We start from the raw sequence: 21,390 nt of genomic DNA, 5'->3' as shown, positions 1-21,390 counted from the left end.
GAACTGCCAAACTGCCAACTATAAAGGCCCTATTATCATTTATTAGTGCTGAGAGTTCAGTGAATTATACCAACTTCTAGTCTACACCCACATTGAGGAAAGTCTTATGGGTTCATCTGGCAGAAGGAAAACAATCCTGGTTGGAAGCATGAGAATGAAGAAAAACATAAAGAGTAAATGATATGAGGGTAAATTTCATTGAGTATTCATCAGGAAAAAATATTCATGTTTAAATATGTGTAGAAATAACATTCATTACAAATAAATACTGGAAAGGATAGGGGAAGAGTAGGAAGCTGGCAAATGGAGTTTAAGATGTTCCAAAGTTCCAATATTGGGAAATAGTAAAAATAATAATTTGTATTAAGTCATAATACATCAAGGATGCATGTTGTAATCTTTAATGTAAACATTAAAATAAACATAAATAAATGTATAACTGACAGAGGAACTGGAAAGATAAAAAATTCAATTAATCCAAAATAAGGCAAAAGAGAAGATAAAGCAGATATACTAAATGGAAAACAAATAATAGTAGGATAGACATAAACACAACTATATAAGTAATTGTATTTAATGTAAACTAGGTAATATAAACTAAGAAAAGACTAAAATTGTCAGAGCATATTTAAAAACAAAACCCAACTACATGCTATTTATAAGAGACACCCTTCAAATATAAGGATAGAGAAAGATTGAAAGTAAAGGATAAAAAAAGACACAGCATGTATATACTAACCAAAAGACAGTAGGTGGAACTAGGGTAATACCAGAAAAAAATAGACTTTATGTCTATTAATTATTCTTGCCGTAAACAGGGATATTTCATTTTTACTATAATGTCAACTCAACAGGCAAGATCACAAAATCCTAAATCTATATGTATTCAATAACATAAAATCAAAATACATAAGACAAAAATTCACAAAAGTAAAAGAAAACTGACAAAATGCAAAGATAGTGAGAGCTTTAACATACCTCTCTCTACAGCTAACATAAGAAATAGAAAAAAAATCAGTAAAGATTAAAGACTATCTTGACTGACATAAATAACAAAGTTGATCTGACATATGTAGAATCAAATGACATAATTCACATTCTTTTCAAGTGCATTTGAAATACTTACTAAAATTGGCCATATCCTGGGCTATAAAAAAAGCTTTACAATATTCAACAAGGAAATCATTCAGAGTATATTCACTGACAATATGGAACTAATCTAAAGGTCTAAAAACCACCAGAAAATCCCCAACTGCCTGGAAGTTAAACAGTATACTTTAAAATTATCCAAGCATCAAAGAAGAAATCAAAATGCAAATTAGAATATATTATGAATTGAAAAATAGTGATGTATGACATATCAAAACTTGTGTGATGTGCTCAAAGTAGTGCATACAGAAAAATGTACAGCCTTAAAGATGTGTTAAAGAAAATTTATAGTCTTCTTACAGAAAAGAAGGCTAAAAGTTAAGTGTTTAAGCTTCCATCTCAAAAAGCTAGAAAGCAAAGGAAGAGCAAATCAAACCTAATGAATAAATATAATAATAAAGATAAGGCAGGATTATCAATGAAAAAGAAATCAAAGATTCCATCAAGAAAAATCAACAAAATCAAAAGTTGTTCCTTTATAAAGATTAATAACATTGATAAATCCCTAAAAAGGCCAAACAACAAAATAAGAGAAACATAGACAATAAAAGGGATACAAAGTTGTTCCTATAGAACCCACAGATACCAAGAGAATATTATGAACAACCTTAATAAATGTGAAAAATTGGATGTAAATGTACAAGTTTCTCAATTAATGCAACTTATCAACGCTGTCACAAGTAGAAAATAAGAATATTCCATTACATACCAAAGAAATCTGTCATTAAAAATTCCCACAAAGAAAACCAAAGCCCAGATGACTTCACTGATGACTTCTTCCAAACATTTAAGGAAGAAATGACACCAATCTTAAACTCTTTCTATGTGGTCAATATAACCTTGATTCCAAAACCTGACAAGGAAGAAAGAGAAATTACAGACCAATCTCTCTCATGAACAAAGTTGTAAAATCCTAAATAAAGTTGCAGTCATATAAAAAAAAGATAGACATCATACCCAAGGTGAGTTTATTTGAAGAATGTAAGGGATGTCTGACATTTGAAAATCAATGTAACTTACCTCATTAATTTTAAAAAGAGAAATTCGTATGACCCTCTTAATAGATGCAGAAAAATCATTTGACAAAATTCAACATTATGATAAAAACTAAGCAAACCAGAAATCAAAGGAAATACCATCATTAACCTGATAAAGCATATCTTAATGTCGCCTCAAATATCATAATGCTAATAAACTGAATGCACTCCCCTTAAGATTGCAAAAAGACTCACCACTTCTATTCAACTAGAGGTCCAAGCCAGTACAACAGGGCAACAGAAAAGAAACATGGGGCACAAGTACTGAAAAGGATGAAATTAAATTCATTATTCACAGATGACATGACTGTGTACATAAAAAAATCTAAAAGAACCTACAGATAAACTACTAGAATTGAGTGTTTTTTATCAAGGTTGCTGGATACAAGGTTAACTTAAAGAGTCAACTTGATTTCTATAAATCAAGAATTAAATAGAAACAAATATTTTTAACTGATGCACCTTCAATAATATAAAAAGAATCCTCAAAAAACTAAGAATAGAACTACCATATGACCACTTCTGGGTATTTTTCTGAATAAAAACAAAAACACTAAATCAAAAAGATATCTGCACCCCTATGTTCATTGCAGCATTATTTACAATAGCCAAGATATAGAAAAAACCTGAGTGTCCATTGATGGATAGATGGATAAAGAAGATGTGGTATATATACACAATGGAATACCACTCAGCCATACAAAAGAATGAAACCCTGTTATTTGTGACAACACAGATGGACCTTGAAGGTATTATGCTAAGTGAAATAAGCAGACAAAGACAAATATTGTATGATTTCATAGATATAAAAATCAGATTAGGTTTACCAGGGGGAAGGGGGTTGAGGGTTGGGCGAAATGGGTGAATGGGGTCAACTGTATGGTGATGGATGGTAACTAGACTTGGGGTAGTGATCACTTTGTAGTGCATACAGATGGCGAATTATAATGCTATATACCTGATACTTACATAATAAAAAAAGAAAAGAAAAAATATACAAATAAAAAGATAGCTAGGACTAAATTGAACAAAATAAGTTTAAGACCTCTAAATTTAAAGTGACATAATATTACCAAAAGGACATATAGCAGTAATAGATACACCATGTTCATAGATCAGAAAACTGTATTAGTAGATGTAAATTTTCTCAAAAACTTTGTAGATTCAATACAATTACAGTAAAAAAAAAAAAAACACGCGAATATTTTTATGAAATTGGCAAACTGGTTCTAATATTCTTATAGAAGTGCAAAGGTCCAAGAATAGCCAAGGCAATCTCAAAGGACAACAAAGGTCATCAACGCCTATTGTAAAGTTATTGAAATTTAGAGACTATGAAACTGGAATTAGAATAAATTGACCAAGAGCTCAAAACGGAGAGTACAGGAAAAGACACACATATGCAGTCACCTGATCTATAACAAAGGTATAATTTCTCTACAGTGAGGAAAGGATGGCTTTTTAATAAATGGTGCTGGGTCAACTTGCTATCCATATGGAAGAAATCAAACTCTAAATATCAGTTCCATATGGTTGCAGATATAAAGGTGAAAAGCAAAATACTAACACTTTTAGAAGAAAACATGATATATTTATGATCTTGGAATGGAAAGATTTTTTAAAATAGGACACAAAAAGCACTACCCATAAAGAAAAATTGATAAAATGTATTAATATTAAGAATTACTGCGCATCAACAGAGACCTCTAAAAAACCTACAAACTGTAATAAGATATTCACTAGAATACATATGTCCAAAAAAGGATTTGTCTCTGGAATACATGTGTTTAAATCTCCTAAAATCAATAACAAAAAGACAACCCAATAGAAAAATGGGCAAAAACTTGAACAGACACTTCACAAAAGAGAATACCCAAACAGCCAATAAACATAAGAAAATGTGCTCAACTTTATTAGGCATCAAAGGAATGTACAAACTCCAGAAAGGCTAAAATTAAAGACATGAAAAGTACTAAGCATTAGTGAGAATGTGAAGTAACTGGAACTTTCATACACTGACAGTGGGAGTACAATGAAAACCTGTTTGGAGAAAATCCACTGAAGTTGAACTTTTTTACCCCTTAAGACCCAGCAATTTCACTTCTAGGTATAAACCCAAGAGAAATGCACATTTATGTGCATCAAAAAACACCTATTGAAAAATTCATAGTAGCAGCATTTGTAACAGCACCAAACTAGAAATTGCAACTGCATCAGACAGTGGTATTATGTTAGAGTCACACAATAGAATAGTACAGAACAATAAGAATGGATGAACTGTAACAACAAGCAATAATATGAATCTCACAAATATAAACCTGAGCAAAGGAAGACAGAAAAGAGTACAGTGCGGAGTAAAAATAAAGTAAATATATAATGTTAAAGTCAGGATAACGGTTACTCTTAGCAGTAAGATGACAGGGCAGGGGTGTAGGAGAACTGAAATGCTGGCATTGTCCTTTTTTTCCTCCCTGTCTCAGTGCTGATTATCACCAAGGCCTCTTAGGTTTTTAAAAATTCATCAATTTGTATAATCATACATAAAACTTTTTGCAGTACGTATAATGTACAGTACTTGAATGAGGACTACTAAGAATGTAACAAAAATACAAGTATAACAAATTGACAATAATAAAAACTTTGAAAACACCATGTGTTGGAAGAACCACTTTGAAGAACACTTAGGCAGCGTGTAAAAGTGCTTAAGACACTTAGACCTTTTAACACAGGAAACAGAGGTTCAGACCTGTATCAACCCTCAGAAACACATAACGATAGCACTGGAGCCACTCACGATGAAGGCGGGTGGTTACTACAGCTGCAAATCACACACGCGTGCCCACAAATGTGGCACTGGCCCCTTCCCCTGCGTCCAACCAAGCCCAGCTTAGGCGCACACTCCGCGTGACCAGGACCAGCCAACCCAGCCTCTCCATGCGACTAGGCCCTGCCCCCTCCAGCTACGCCTAACCAAGCCCGCCCCCGGAACTCAGCCCGCCACCTTCCCTTCCAGGTGCCAGGCAGCGCCCCGGAGCTAGGCCCCGCCTTCACCCACCAACCAGGGCTCTCGAACGGCGTGTGGCCCCTTTCCCGTGTCCCATCCCCTCATGCACAGTCACGCAAACAGCACATAGCCGCGCAAGCACGTTCACAGCCACTCCCAGACAGACGCACAGTGACCGCCACTATGACACCGTCATCCTCTTTAGCCCAACCCACACGCCAAGTCAAGAGGCAGCGCAAAAGAGTGACCATTCCTCCGGGGCCGAAAGCCTCAGCGCAGAGTCCGGGCGTCAGCCGCCAATCGGTGGCGGGAAGGCAGGCCGGGGCAGAAGCAGCTTCTGGCGCAGGGGTCTCCGGGAAGTGTAGTCCTGGGCGCCGGGGCAGGGACTGCCGGTAAGAAGTGGAGCTGGGCGGTAGGACGATTGGATCAGTGTGCTGAGTTGCCTCCAGCCTGCGCGTTGCTGAGGGTGATGCACTCTCCAGAGGTGGACAGCCCAACGATGGGACCTGCGCGAAATACGTTGGACCCTTTGGAAACCGAGTCCAGAGCTGAGAACGCTGTGGGCCCGCCTCCAGGGCGCCCTGATAATTCTCCGGGGGGAGGCCCACAGTGCTGTCCCCACCCAGACGGAATGGCGAAGGTCGCAGATTCCTGATGGTGCTCAAGGCGACTTTCACCTTAGCCTGGGCCTAGGAGGCCTACACTGAGGGAGCCACTTTTCCTGGATTCTGCAGGAGGAAATGTCAGCCCAGGGAAATTGAGGCAGGATTCCCGGCCAGCCCGATGTCTCAGGTCTGTGCGTTGTCCAGTGAGAGAAGCTTAACGAAAGAGGGGATGTTTAAGTTTCAAAGAAATAGACAGTTGACCCTTGAACAACACAGGATTGAACTGAGTGGATCCACTTATATGTGTGTGTGTGTGTTTGTTTTTGTTTTGTTTTGTTTTGTTTTGTTTTCCATACTGCATTACTACAGGATTCCAGGTTGGTTGAATCCATGGATGGGGAACAGCATATATGGAGAGCAGACTATAGTTATACCGGATCTACTGCACAGAGAGCCAGAGACCCAAACCCCACCCCCACCTCCACCCCCACCCCCACCCTGCTTTGTTCCTCGGTCAACTGCATATGTTAATTTAAAGTACATTTAAAGGAAAAGAAGAAAATAATCATCACTTTTTACCCATAAATCTCACTAACTTCGAGGCAAACACTGTTAAAACTTATAGGCTTAACTTTTCATGTGCATATTTTATATCTAATGTTGTATATTTTCATGCACTCCTACCCACATTTTGAAAGTCTTTCCACTGCCACCCCCCCCAACCCCCCAAATGTACTGATCCTACCACCTTCTCATAGCCCTCTATCTAACTGTCTCTCTCCTTTCTTGTTAAATTCCATGGTCAATCTTTATATTCACTGGTATACTCTTGCTTGCTGTTCTCTTGCTTTGGTTAAATACAATACTGGTTATAGAAAAATCTCCTCCTACTTTGCACTTGTACCCATGCAGAGCAGCTGAATGTGACTGGGAAAAAAACACGACCACACTGACAGGTCTCACTTTAAATGAGAGGCCACTCTAGCTATCCTGTCCTACCTAAGGTGTAGGGGTAGTGGGGGAGACTGAGAAGCACATGTGAAGTTCATAGTCCAGAGGCACAGGTTCACTGAAAGACTGAGACCTAATCATAACACTATAGAATGGTTCCCCTCCCCCAGTACCTTACCACCGCATTCCTAAATGCTTATTTACAGCAATTCCTTTTACTCAGTACATCATAACTGGCTATCAAAAATTTATAAGGCATACTAAAAGGTAAAAACACAGTTTGAAGAGATAGAGAAAGCATCTGTACAAGACTCAGATCTGGCAGGGATGTAGGAATTACGAGACTAAATATTTAAAACAACTATGACTAATATGCTACAGGCTCTAATGGATAAAATAGAGAGCATGCAAGAATAGGCAGGGCTTCCCTGGTGGCACAGTGGTTAAGAATCCACCTGCCAATGCAGGGGGCATGGGTTTGAGCCCTGGTCCGGGAAGATCCCACATGCTGCGGAGCAACTAAGCCTGTGCGCCACAACTACTGAGCCTGTGCTGTAGAGCCCAGCCCAAGAGCCACAGCTATTGAAGCCCTCATGACACAACTACTGAAGCCCGAGTGCCTAGAACCCATGCTCTGCAGCAAGAGAGCCACTGCAGTGAGAAGCCCGCGCACCACAATGAAGAGTAGCTCCCGCTTGCCACAACTAGAGAAAGCCTGCACACAGCAACAAAGACCCAATGCAGCCAAAAATTAATTAATTAATTTAAAAACTTTAAAAAAAAAGAATAGATAGGCAGAGTTATGGAAATTCTAAGAAAGAACCAAAAAGAAACGCTAGAGATAAAAACACTAACAGAAATGAAGAATGCCTTTGATGGGTTCACTAGTGGACTAGACATGTGTGGAAAGAATTTCTGAACTTAAGGATATCAATAGAAACAAAAGAAAACAAAGACTGGAAAAAAAAACCCCAATATTCAAGTACTGTGAGACATAACAAAAGCAGTAACATACATGTATTGGGAATACCAGAAGGAGAAGAAAGAGAAAAAGGAATAAAAGCAATATGTGAAGCAATAATAATGACTGAGAATTTCTCCCAAATTAATACCGAATACCAAACCACAGATCCAGGAAATTCAGAGAACACCAAGGAGGATGAATGCCCCAAACGCTAAGCCTAGGCATATCATTTTCAAACTACAGAAAAGCAAAGATAACCTCCCCCCAGAATCCTGAAAAAAAGCCAGAAAAATACCCACCTTACCTGTAGAGAAGCAAAGATAAGAATTACATTCAAATTCTCAGAAACTATGCAAGAAAGAAGAGAGTGGAGTGAAATATTTGAAGTATTGAGAGGAAAAAAACAACCAACCTAGAATTCTGTGAAACCAAGCTATGAAATTATCCTTCAAATGTGTAGGAGAAATAAAGACTAACAGACAAAACAAAAATCGAGGAAATTTGTTGCCAGTAGATCTGCCTCAAAGAAATGTTGACGGAAGTTCTTTACAGAGAAAGAAAATGATATAGATTAGCAACTCCAGATCTATGTAAAGAAAGGAAGAGCATCAGAGAAGGAATAAGTGAAGGTAAAATAGAAACTTTTATTTTTCTTATTCTTAATTGATCTAATGTAACAGTTTGTTCAAAATAATGATGGTGATACTGTATTTGTGTATGCTTGTGTGTGTGTGTGTGTGTGTGTGTGTGTATGCTTATGTATAAGTGAAACAAATGACAGTATATTAGGGTTCTCCAGAGAAACAGAACCAACAAGATCTATCTCTATAGCTACATCTATATCTATCTATCTATCTACCTATCTATCTATCTATTGAGAGAGATTGATTTACTATAAGGAATTGACTCACATGATAATGGAGACTGAGAAGTCTAAGATCTACAGTTTACAAGTTGGAGACCCAAGAGAGCCAAAATAGTTCCAGTCCAAGTCTAAGGGCCTGAAAACCAGAACTGATGATATAAGTTCTAGTCCAAGTTCAAGTCTGAAGCCAGAAGACCAAAATCCCAGCTCGAAGTGAGTCAGACAGAATTATTTCTTACACAGCCTTTTATTCTATTGAGGATTTCAATGGATTGGACAGGCCCACACACATTTGGGAGATCAGTTTGCTTTACTCAGTCTACTTATTCAAATGTTAATTTCATCTAGAAACACCCACACAGGCACACCCAGAAATACTGTTCAATGAAATATCTGGGCACCCTGTGGCCCAGTCAAGTTGACACATAAAATTAATTAACCATTATGTATACAATTAATGATCATTAGTTTTATAATATTTGCTATTAAAATGACAGGTAGTTTTTCAGAATAATGTTTTATAAGCAACTGAAACAATTCAGTCTTAAAAAGCCTGTCCGAATGTGTGGAACAAAAATATAACTAAATTATATTAACAGTAGGAAAAATCTTATCTTCTTCCCCTGGAGAGTCAGGAACATCAAGGAGCTGAAATTGTGAAAATTCTGAGGTTTTGTACTCTCTGAGCATGGGTTTCTCCAAGAACAGATCCTGAGCCGAGGATTTAAGTTTGCAAGTAGTTTATTTGGCAAGTGGAGAAAACATTAGTAAAGGAGTAAGAAAATGGGACAAGAAGGTATCTCCTAAAGTGTCCATTATCAAGCAAGTTACCACTGTGGGTAATGGGAGTGTAATTCCATTGGGGAATTCTAGAGACAGTGTAGAACACACACCTCAGCATTTTCCCCCTGAGGGGTGAGGGAGCTGGGGTGTCTTCACACAATGCTGCCAGTAATTGGTTGAAGGCTACTGACAGAGGTGTTCATTGCTGGCACTTCCACTGCTGCACACTCAGGCTCTAGTGTAGGGGAACCAAAGTAGAGAGACACAGCTGTTGGCGATTGGCTGTGGGCATTGTGCCCTGGAGTGTTAGGGAATGTGCATGAGGAGACAAGAGTGTCTGCTACGCAAGCCCAGTTCAGTAGCACTTTGATGATTAGAACTGACTTTCCTTTTGATCTTACATTTTCTTTCTTTCTAAGCAGCGTTTTATTTCTTCCATTAGGACAAGAGTTTAAAGTTTGGAGATAACCCTCTTCTTTGATCAATATATGAGTTTATTTTAGTGACTCTATATTACCTTATGTGGAAGTGGTCAAAAATCTAAATTTGAGGCTGAGTAATATGAAGCTGTGCCAGGCCCTGAAATGTAGATGATTAATGTAATAGTGCCTTCAGGATCTCCCTATCTTCTGAAAGCATGGACAGGGAAAATAATGGTGACAATTGGATGCAGAATTACTATGACAGAATAAAGCTAGGAATCATTCTAGCACTGAGCCCAGAGGTTAACAAACCTCTAGGGTGTGTAATATTATAATCCCAATTTCACAAACGAGGAAATGGCCTCAGAGAGGTAACAAAACTTTCCAAAATGAACCGTCTAGCAAGTGGCTAAAGAAGGGTGTGTAGCAGGACTAGCTAAATTTCAACACCACATATTAAGGTCTATTCGAGCACACCTATGAGAGGAAAAGTGGCTTTTAAAAAAACTTGTGTTTTCTTTCAGTAACTTCTTTTTACATTTTCACAGAGTAATAATTTTCTATTCTATTTCTTTTTCACTTATATCATAATATACTCATTTTCCCAAATATAAATTCTTCAGAGAACATTTTTTAAATGTCCAGATATTATTTTTTATTGAGATATAATTGACACATATTCAGGTGTATAACATAATGGTTTGATATATGTATATATTGCAAAATGATCACCATTATAAGTCTAGCTAACATGCATCACCACACATAGTTACAATTTTTTTCCTTATGATGAGAACTTTAAAGGTGTACTCTTTTAGCAACTTTCAAATATACAATACAGTATTGTTAACTATAGTCACCATGCTATACATTACATCCCCAGGACATTTATAACTGGAAGTTTGGACTTTTTGATCACCTTCACCCATTTCACCCACCCCTTGCCCCTTGCCTCAGCAACCTCCAACCTCTGTTCTCTGTATCTGTGTGTTTGGTTTGTGTGTGTATGTGTGTGTGTGTGTGTGTGTGTGTTTCAGATTCCACATATGAGTGAGATCATATAGTATTTGACTTTCTCTCTCTGACTTATTGCACTTAGCACAATACCCTCAAGGTCATCCATGTTGTCACAAACAGGAGTATTTCCTTCTTTTTTAATGACTGAATAATATTCCATTGTATATATATATATACCACATCTTCTTTATCCATTCATCTGTTGATGGACACTTAGGTTGTTCCCATGTCTTGGTTATTGTAGATAATGCTGGAGTGAACATGGGGTTGCAGATATCCTTGAGATAGTGATTTTGTTTTCTTCAGGTAAATACCCAGAAGTGGCATTGCTGAATCATATGGTAGTTCTATTTTAAATTTTTTGAGGAACCTCCATATTATTTTCCATAGTTGCTGTACCAAGTTACATTCTGACCAACAGTGCACAAGGGTTTCCTTTTCTCTACATCCTCACCAACATTTTTTTTTAAATTGGAATATAGTTGCTTTACACTGTTGTGCAGTTTCTCCTGTACAGTAAAGTGAATCAGCCATACATATACATATATCCCGTCTTTTTTGAACATATGTTATTTCTTGTTTTTTTTTTTATGTAATAGCCATTCAAACAGGTGTGAGGTGATATCTCATTGTGGTTTTGATTTGCATTTCCCTGATGGTTAATGATGTTGAGCACCTTTTCATATACCAGTTGGCCATCTGTATGTCTTCTTTGGAAAAATATCTGTTCAGATCCTCTGCCCATTTTTAATTGGGTTGTTGGGGGAAGGGGTTGTTTGTTTTTTGTTTTGCTGTTGTATGATTCTTTATGTATTTTGAATATTAACCCATTATCAGATATATGATTTGCAAATATTTTCTCCCATTCTGTAGATTGCCTTTTTATTTTGTTGATTATGTCCTTTGCTGTATAGAATCTTTTTAGTTTGATGTAGACCCAGTTGCTTATTTTCACTTTTGTTGCCTTTGCTTTCAGTGTCAAATCCAAAAAATCATTGCCAAGACCGATGTCAAGGAGCTTATGCTTTCTTCTAGGAGCTCTATGGTTTCAAGTCTTATGTTCAAATCGTTCATCTATTTTGTCTTGATTTTTGTGTGTAGTGTAAGATGGGGATCCACTTTCATCTTTTGCATGTGACTGTCCAGTTTTCCCTGCATCATTTATTGAAGAGACAGTCCTTTCCCTATTGCATATTCTTGACTCCTTTGTCCATATATTAATTAATTAACCCAAAATTAAATTAATTATATGTGTGGGTTTATCCTCCTATTTTGTTCCATTTTGGCTCTCTATTTTGTTCCATTCATCTGTATGTCTGTTTTTATGCCAATACCGTATTATTTTGGTTACTTATAATTTTATAAGATAGTTCAAAAGTAGAAAGCATGGTGTTTCCAGCTTTGTTCTTCTTTCTTAAGATTACCGTGCCTGTTCAGGATCTTCTGTGGTTCCATACAAATTTTAGGATTGTTTTATTTCTGTGAAAAATGTCAATGGAATTTTGATAGGGATCGCATTGAATCTGTAGACTATTTTGGGTAATACAGACATTTTAAACAATATTAATTCTTCTGATCCATGAAATAGAATGTCTTTCATTTATTTGTATCTTCTTCAATTTATTTCATAAATGTGTTATAGTTTTCAGTGTGTAGGTCTTTCACCTCCTTGGTTAAACTTATTCCTAGCTATTTTATTCTTTTTGATGCAGAGAACATTACTTTTAATAGTCATATAACATTACACCTTGCAGAGCACATTATTTTTAACCATTCCTTTACTGTTTGAATTTTAGATTGTGTTCCATTTTTCACTTCACTGAACATCCTTGTGAAAATATTTTTTTCTGCATTTATGATCATTTCCTTAAAAGACATTCCTATATGTGAATATGTTCCAACATACACAAATATATTTTCCTTATCTATTTCCAATCTGATACCGAAAATCATCTACCTTTTCACTTCCACCAGCAAAAAACAAGAGTACTCAGCTAGCACCATGCCCACTAGCACAAAGCATTATTTCTTTTGAACAGTCCTTGCTAATTTGATAAATAAAAATGGGTAGTCCAAAATTGTTGTTTTGAGATATGTGTTTTAGATGTCTAAAGAGGCTTATGCTTAGTAAATATTTGTTGAGGACTTGTCCTTCCTGTCTTTCCAGCCCACATTTATTCATCTCCTGTTCTCCCTCTTCCATTCAAGTGTGGGATGAACCTTCCTGAAGCACCACCTGTACCTGCTTGACCTTGGCTGGCCAAATAAAAATGAGAGAAAGGCATCAGGTCCAGGCTCTTCTCTGAAGAAGCTTACAGTCCAAAAGAGACAATCCAGGAAAAAGGGCACAGGGACCTCAGGGAAGCTTCAGCCAACGGCCTGCCTAAGCCACATTTTTCAGATAGCTAGTTAATCAGTCAGAGTTGGAGGAGCATTACAGAAGGAAGGAACAGTGTGGAAAAAGTTCCAAGTGGGAAAGGGCCTTTGGAGTGTAGCTGAAACTCAAGAAATGAGTTAACAGCAGGAGTTGAGGCTAAAGAGGTTGGCTGGGGCCTTGAATGCTACGTGAGAACGATGCTTGTCATTGATGAGCCCCTGAGCTCAGAGCTGTTCTCAGGAGATTCTGTATTCTATACTGATATGGAATAGATCCACTATCCTTTTTCTACTTTTTCCAGAGATGCTAGGACACTCAGAGCAAAGTAGTGTTGTATGCTCATAGTGACTTCCCTCAACCTAGTTTTCTGACTCACCTATTGCTCCCTCATCTCCTCACACTTTGCATTTTCTTCCTCTGTCCCCATTTCTCTGTACCCAATTCTGTCAGAACCTTCCTTGAGTCAACTCTGAAAGCTGTGGAAAGTAAAGAAAGAGCACATTTGTGACTTTTCTCAAAGCAGGAAGTTTCTATAGAGACAGACATTGTATCACTTTCATTATAAAGTTGAGGAACCTGGAAATCAGAGTGGTCTGAGGTGACACAACCTACTATGGCCAAGTTAAATTCACCTTAGGTCTGTATATTTCTTCATCTAACACCTTTCACCTTTCATCATTGTAAATGACTGTCCCCAGAAGACAGAGGGTTGTGGTTATGGGTAGTACTGAAGAGGAGTAGGGCCTCTGCATGGAACTGTAAAGAGGAAGATTCTGGCTCCATTGAGGAATGTCTTCTCAAATCAGAGTGGTCCTCAGGGCTACTATCTGTCTCGCAAGAGAAGCTTCTGGTGCAGGAGGAATCCAAACAAAAGCTGGACCACCACTTACCTTGGCTGTAGTAGAGAAATCTCAATTCTCCTGGAGCCTCTTAAGTTTCTGGCTAGTGTACTTAGTAGAATGCTTTCCTCATTTTGTTGCCTCAGGCTAGCTGCAATGTTGGCTTTCTCGATTGTTTGACACTAAGATCACTATTGTTTTCACCATCAACTCTGTATACTAGTTTTTCCAAGATCAAATCAAATTATCTCCCTTGGCAGGGAGACTGCTGGTCCACAAGGTCCTGCCCTGACCTGATAGAACCACTGTGTCACAAAGCTGAGGGTGAATGGGAATATTCCCTGGATAAAATGCTGCAGACACCCACTTTTCTTACTAAGTTTTAGTAGTTTTTCTTGAATAAAAGGCTTTCAATTTGTTGTATGTAATTTCCAGGGTCCTAAAATGGTTATTTTGGACTAATTTTTCCAGTTTTATCATTGCTTTTTGGGGAGAGAATTTACTGAGCTCCTTAGCCATTAAAAATTCCCACCTGAAGTCCACCATTTCTGATCACCATGTATTTGTTTACCTTTCTGCTCCCACTTACAGAGGGCGCTCAACACCTTCCCAAGAGAGATTCCAAATTCTTTCTAGTCACTGCTTCAAGCTCAAAACCCAGAATTTCTGGGTGATGGCTACTAGTCTCTATATCAGGTCCAGATGTGACTTCTCATTATCAGGAGGTCTATGAACTAAAAAAAGAAATTGTCTCCTCCCCAAATTCCACCTTTAATCGTTTTAAAAGGAGAAGATAACCTTAATAAACACTCCAATTCAGAAAAGAGGATAATGGGGGTATCCAGAAATTGCTGATATTCTAAAATCCAGTTTGGCATAAGGTTTAACCCTCCTATCCTTAATTGGATTCTGACTGTATTCCCTGGGAACATATCCCCTGTTCATTGTTTTCCTTTATTTTCTTTTAGCATTTCTTAAGGAAAAAAACATATTCCTTTAGATATTGCAGACGAAGAACAATCTCAAAAAGAACTTAGTCTCTCACCCTAGGAAAAGAAGAGGAAATTAAACACAAAGCAAGCAGAAGGAAAGAAATAATAAAATTAGAAAAGAAATTAATAAAATAGAAAAATAATACAGATGTAACCAAAGTTGTTTTTTTTTTTGAAAAGATCCAAAAATAGGCAAACTTTTAGCTAGATTGAGTAAGAAAAAAAATTAACAAAATACAGAGATTAGCTCAAGATGGCAGAGTAGAAGGACGTGCACTCACCCCTTCTTGCGAGAGCACAGGAATCACAACTAACTGCTGAGCAACCATCCATCAATGGAAAAATGCTGGAACCTATCAAAAAAGATACCCTACATCTAAAGACAAAGGAGAGGCCACAGTGGGATAGTAGGAGGGGGACAGTCAAATAGAATCAAATCCCATACCAGCTGGGGGGGGACCCTCAAACAAAAACAATTATACCACAGAAGTTCTTCCACTGGAGTAAAGGTTCTAAGCCCCATGTTGGGCTTCCCAGCCTTGGGGTTCAGCAATGGGAGGAATCCCCAGAGAGTCCAGCTTTGAAGGCCAGCAGGATTTGATTACAGGACTTCCACAGGACTGGGGGAAACAGAAATGCCACTCTTGGAGGGCATACACAAAGTCTTGTGTGCACCAGGACCCAGGGGAAGAAAGCAGTGATCCCGTAAAAGACTGGGCCAGACCTACCTGCTAGTATTGGAGGATCTCTTGCAGTGGTGGGGTGGGCCAGCTGTGACTCACTGCAGGGACAAAGACACTGGCAGCAGCAGTTCTGGGGAGCACTCATTGGCGTGAGCCCTCCCAGAGGCCACTATTAGCCCCACCAAACAGCCTGTAGGCACCAGTGCTGGGTCACCTCAGGCCAACAAACCAACAGAGAGGGAACACAACTCCATCCATTAGCAGACAAGCAGATTAAAGTTTTATTGAGCACGGCACTGCCCACCAGAGGAACAAGAACCAGCTCTACCCACCACCAGTACCTCACGTCAGGAAGCTTGCACAAGACTCTTAGATAACCTCACTCATCATGGGACAGACAACAGAAATAAGAAGAACTACAGTCCTGCAGCCTGCAGAATGAAAACCACAATCACGGAAAGTTAGACAAAATGAAACAGCAGAGGATTATGTCCCAGATGAAGGAACAAGATAACCCCCGCCCCCAAAACAACTAAGTGAAGTGGAGATAGACAACCTTCTGCAAAAAGAATTCATAATAATGATAGTGAAGATAATCCAGGATCTCAGAGAAAGAATGAAGGTGCAAGTAATGTTCAACAAAGACCTAGAAGAACTAAAGAACAAACAAACAGAGATGAACAATAACTGAAATTAAAAATACACTAGAAGGAATCAATAGCAGAATAACTGAGGCAGAAGAATGGATAAGTGACCTGGAAGACAGAATGGTGGAAATCACTGCCATGGAATAGAATAAAGAAAAAAGAATGAGAAGAAATGAAGACAGCCTAAGAGACCTCTGGGACAACATTAAATGCACCAACATTCTTATTATAGGGGTCCCAGAAGGAGAAGAGAGAGAGCAAAAACCTGAGAAAATAGTTGAAGAGATAATAGCTGAAAACTTCCCTAACATGGGGAAGGAAATAGTCACCCAAGTCCTGCAAGCACAGAGAGTCCCAGGCAGGATAAACCCAAGAAGGAACATGCTGAGACACATAGTAATCAAATTGACAAAAATTAAAGACAAAGAAAAAATATTAAAAGCAACAAGGGAACTCCCATAAGGTTATCAGCTGATTTCTCAGCAAAAGCTCTGCAGGCCAGGAGTGGCATGATATATTTAAAGTGATGAAAGGGAAGAACCTACAACCAAGAATACTCTACCCAGCAAGGCTCTCATTCAGATGTAACAGAGAAATCAAAAGCTTTACAGACAAGCAAAACTTAAGAGAATTCAGCACCACCAGACCAGCTTTGCAACAAATGCTAAAGGAACCCCTCTAGGTGGGGAAGAGATCAGCAGCTTAAAACAACTTTGTACATATGTAGACTGCTATATCAAAACCTCATGAGACATCCAAGATAATGGAGGACATGGAGTTCATCTCTCTCCATGGATGCCTCAGGAATACATCTACAGATGCAACTGTTCTCACAGAACACTGGTTGAACATTAGCGGAAGACCATGGACACTGGAGGGGACTAAATATCCCCACATAACTGGGTAGGAAGAAAGAAAGAAGGGAGAAGGAGGAGGAGAGGAAGGGGGATGGGACCTGCACCCTGGGGCAGGTCAGCTGAAGCAGAGGAGAGACTCCCGCATCTGGGGAAGCCCCCTCTTCAATGGGGAAATCGGTTGGGACAGAAGGGAAGCATTTGAGGCTGTTGGAGGAGCGTGAAGCAGCTGATCTATGGCAGACAGGACAGAGTGAGAACTACACAGACGGTCCATGCTCCAGCACTACATGCCCCGGACTGGGACGTGTGTTCACTGGTGTGCAAGGGGTCTGGGAGCTGGAGCGTGGGGATTGGAGAACAGGCCCAGGGCAAGGACTGCTGTTGGCTGTGGGGAGACTGAGGGGACCGGAGGGAGGAAATCTGCAGCAGGAGATGCCTACGGACGAAGACCAGACTGCCATGGAAGCAGGGCACTACTGATGAGTCACACACAGGGGGTGGAGCCAATATTGTAGCCTCTCTCTCCCCACACACTGGTGCCTGCTGATGGGCAATAGAAAAAGCCCTCTCAGGACTGGCCCTCGTGCACCTGCTGCCAGGCAATAGAAAAAGCCCTCCCAGGGCTGGCCCTTGCACGCCTGCCACTTGACTCCAGAAAAGGCATTCACTAGGGCCATATCTCTTGTGCCTGTGGTTGCCAGCTTCCCTGCACATCTGGTGTCGCCAGGCCTCCCTCGATTGAAGCAGTCATACCACCTCCACGCCCTGCCCTCGCTGGGGCAGACCCAAGTGCTCCAGGGCAGCCTCAGGACCAGACTCCTGTGGGTGGCCCACACGCAGAGGTGGGGATAAAACCAAAACTGAACCCCAGGAATGGGGCGAATAAGGAAGAAGATCGAAAATCTCTCCATCAGCTGCACAAGCTGCAGGATAAATCCCCATGATCAGCTAGGTAGACCCTGCATCTATGGAATATCTGAGTAGACAATGAGTGTTCCCACAAAAAACAGTCTGGCTTTGGCAGCTGTGGACTTTGGGGGCAAGTGCACGTGGGAGTTGGGCCATATCAGAGTCTTAGTGGTCCCCACAGTGCCCACAACAGGTCCAGAGACCAGCCCAGAGGCAGTGGAGGACCACTTGGGGCAGTGGAGGTGGGCTGCATCTCACAGTGGGTGAAAGGACACTGACGGCTGAGACCCCAGGAAAACATTATTATTACTGGTACTTTCCTTTTTTTTTTATTTATACTTTTGTTTTAACATCTTTATTGGAGTATAATGCTTTACAATGGTGTGTTAGTTTCTGCTGTACAACAAAGTGAATCAGCTGTATGTATACATATATCCCCATATCCCCTCCCTCTTGCGCCTCCCTCCCAACCTCCCTGTCCCACCCCTCTAGGTGGTGAAAACAACACCAAGCTGATCTCCCTGTGCTATGCAGCTGCTTCCCACTAGCTGTCTCTTTTACATTTTGTAGTGTAAATATGTCAGTGCGACTCTCTCACTTCGTCCCAGCTTACCCTTCCCCCTCCCCATGTCCTCAAGTTCATTCTCTATGTCTGCATCTTTATTCCTGTCCTGCCCCTAGGTTCATCAGAACCGTTTTTATTTTAGATTCCATACATATGTGTTAGTATACAGTATTTGTTTTTCTCTTTCTGACTTACTTCACTCTGTATGACAGTCTCTAGATCCATCCACATCTCAACAAATGACCCAATTTCGTTCCTTTTTATGGCTGAGTAATATTCCATTGTATATATGTACATGTACTTTATCCATTCGTCTGTTGATGGGCATTTAGGTTGCTTCCATGACCTGGCTATTGTAAACAGTGCTGCAATGAACATTGGGGGGCATGTGTCTTTTTGAATTGTGGTTTTCTCTGGGTATATGCCCAGTAGTGGGATTGCTGGATCATATGGTAATGCTATTTTTAGTTTTTTAAGGAACCTCCATACTGTTCTCCATAGTGCCTGTATCACTTTACATCCCCACCAACAGTGCAAGAGGGTTCCCTTTTCTCCGCACCCTCTCCAGCATTCATTGTTTGTAGATTTTCTGATGAAACCCATTCTAACTGGTGTGAGGTGATACCTCATTGTAGTTTTGATTTGCATTTCTCTAATAATTAGTGATGTTGAGCAGCTTTTCATGTGCTTCTTGGCCATCTGTATGTCTTCTTTGGAGAAGTGTCTATTTAGGTCTTCTGCCCGTTTTTGTATTGGGTTGTTTGTTTTTTTAATATTGAGCTGCATAAGCTGTTCATATATTTTGGGGATTAATCCTTTGTCTGTTGATTCGTTTGCAAATGTTTTCTCCCATTCTGAGGGTTGTCTTTTTGTCTTGTTTATGGTTTCCTTTGCTGTGCAAAAGCTTTAAAGTTTCATTAGGTCCCATTTGTTTATTTTTGTTTTTACTTCCATTACTCTAGGAGGTGGATCAAAAAAGGTCTTGCTGTGATTGATGCCAAAGAGTGTTCTTCCTATGCTTTCCTCTAAGAGTTCTACAGTGTCCGGTCTTACATTTATGTCTCTAATCCATTTTGAGTTTATTTTTGTGTATGGTGTTAGAGAGTGTTCTAATTTCATTCTGTTACATGTAGCTGTCCAGTTTTCCCAGCACCACTTGCTGAAGAGACTGTCTTTTCTCCATTGTATATCCTTGCCTCATTGTCATAATTTAGTTGACCATAAGTGCATGGGTTTACCTCTGGGCCTTCTATCTTGTTCCATTGATCTATGTTTCTGTTTTTGTGCTGGTACCATATTGTCTTGATTACTGTAGTTTTCTAGTATAGTCTGAAATCAGGGAGTCTGATTCCTCCAGCTCTGTTTTTTTCCCTCAAGACTGCTTTGGCTATGCAGGATCTTTTGTGTCTCCATACAAATTTTAAGATTTTTTGTTCTAGTTCTGTAAAAAATGCCATTGGTAATTTGATAGGGATTGCACTGAATCTGTAGATTGCTTTGGGTAGTACAGTCATTTTCACAATATTGATTCTTCCAATCCAAGAACATGGTATATCTCTCCATCTGTTGGTATTATCTTTAATTTCTTTCATCAGTGTCTTAGAGTTTTCTGCATACAGGTCTTTTGTCTCTCTAGGTAGGTTTATTCCTAGGTATTTTATTCTTTTTGTTGCAATGGTAAATGGCACTGTTTCCTTAATTTCTCTTTCAGATTTTTCATCATTAGTGTATAGGAATGCAAGAGATTTCTGTGCATTAATTTTGTATCCTGCTAATTTACCAAATTCATTGATTAGCTCTAGTAGTTTTCTGGTGGCATCTTTAGGATTCTCTATGTATAGTATCATGTCATCTGCAAACAGTGACAGTTTTACTTATTCTTTTCCAATTTGGATTCCTTTTATTTCTTTTTCTTCTCTGATTGCTGTGGCTAGGACTTCCAAAACTATGTTGAATAATAGCGGTGAGAGTGGACATCCTTGTCTTGTTCCTGATCTTAGAGGAAATGTTTTCAGTTTTTCACCATTGAGAATGATGTTTGCTGTGGGTTTGTCATATATGACCTTTATTATGTTGAGGTAGGTTCCCTGTATTCCCACGTTTTGTAGAGTTTTTATCATAAATTGGTGTTGAATTTTGTCAAAAGCTTTTTCTGCATCTATTGAGATGATCATATAGTTTTTATTCTTCAATTTGTTAATATGGTGTATCACATTGATTGATTTGCTTATATTGAAGAATCCTTGCATCCCTGGGATAAATCCCACTTGATCGTGGTGTATGATCCTTTTAATATGTTGTTGGATTCTGTTTGCTAGTATTTTGTTGAGGACTTTTGCCTCTATATTCATCAGTGATATTGGTCTGTAATTTTCTTTTTTTTTGTAGTATCTTTGTCTGGTTTTGGTATCAGGGTGATGGTGGCCTCATAGAATGAGTTTGGGAGTGTGCCTTCCTCCACAATTTTTTGGAAGAGTTTGAGAAGGATGGGTGTTAGCTCCTATCTAAATGTTTGATAGAATTCACCTGTGAAGCCCTCTGGTACTGGACTTTTGTTTGTTGGAAGATTTTTAATCACAGTTTGAATTTCATTACTTGTGATTGGTCTGTTCATATTTTCTATTTCTTCCTGGTTCAGTCTTGGAAGGTTATACTTTTCTAAGAATTTGTCCATTTCTTCCAGGTTGTCCATTTTATTGGCAAACTGTTGCTTGTAGTAGTCTC

At 39.1% G+C, this 21,390-nt stretch overlaps 1 protein-coding gene across 1 annotated transcript in view; it reads right to left on the bottom strand.

Moving 5' to 3' along the window:
- Window positions 1-15,833, bottom strand: part of LOC309633809 (uncharacterized protein) — a gene marked incomplete at its 5' end in the record, with an annotated part of 240,066 nt that extends 224,233 nt beyond the window's left edge. Inside the window, 3 exons of the mRNA XM_082403055.1 lie at window positions 5,406-5,879; window positions 8,010-8,014; window positions 15,734-15,833. Coding sequence (XP_082259181.1) covers window positions 5,406-5,879; window positions 8,010-8,014; window positions 15,734-15,833 — 579 coding nt within the window. The remainder of the gene's footprint in view (window positions 1-5,405; window positions 5,880-8,009; window positions 8,015-15,733) is intronic.
- Window positions 15,834-21,390: the final 5,557 nt, after the last annotated feature.

This window comes from Balaenoptera borealis, assembly GCF_965194805.1.
Source record: "Balaenoptera borealis genome assembly, chromosome: 8".
In the NCBI taxonomy this organism is placed as follows: domain Eukaryota; kingdom Metazoa; phylum Chordata; class Mammalia; order Artiodactyla; family Balaenopteridae; genus Balaenoptera; species Balaenoptera borealis.
This window is presented reverse-complemented; position numbering and strand designations above follow the sequence as displayed.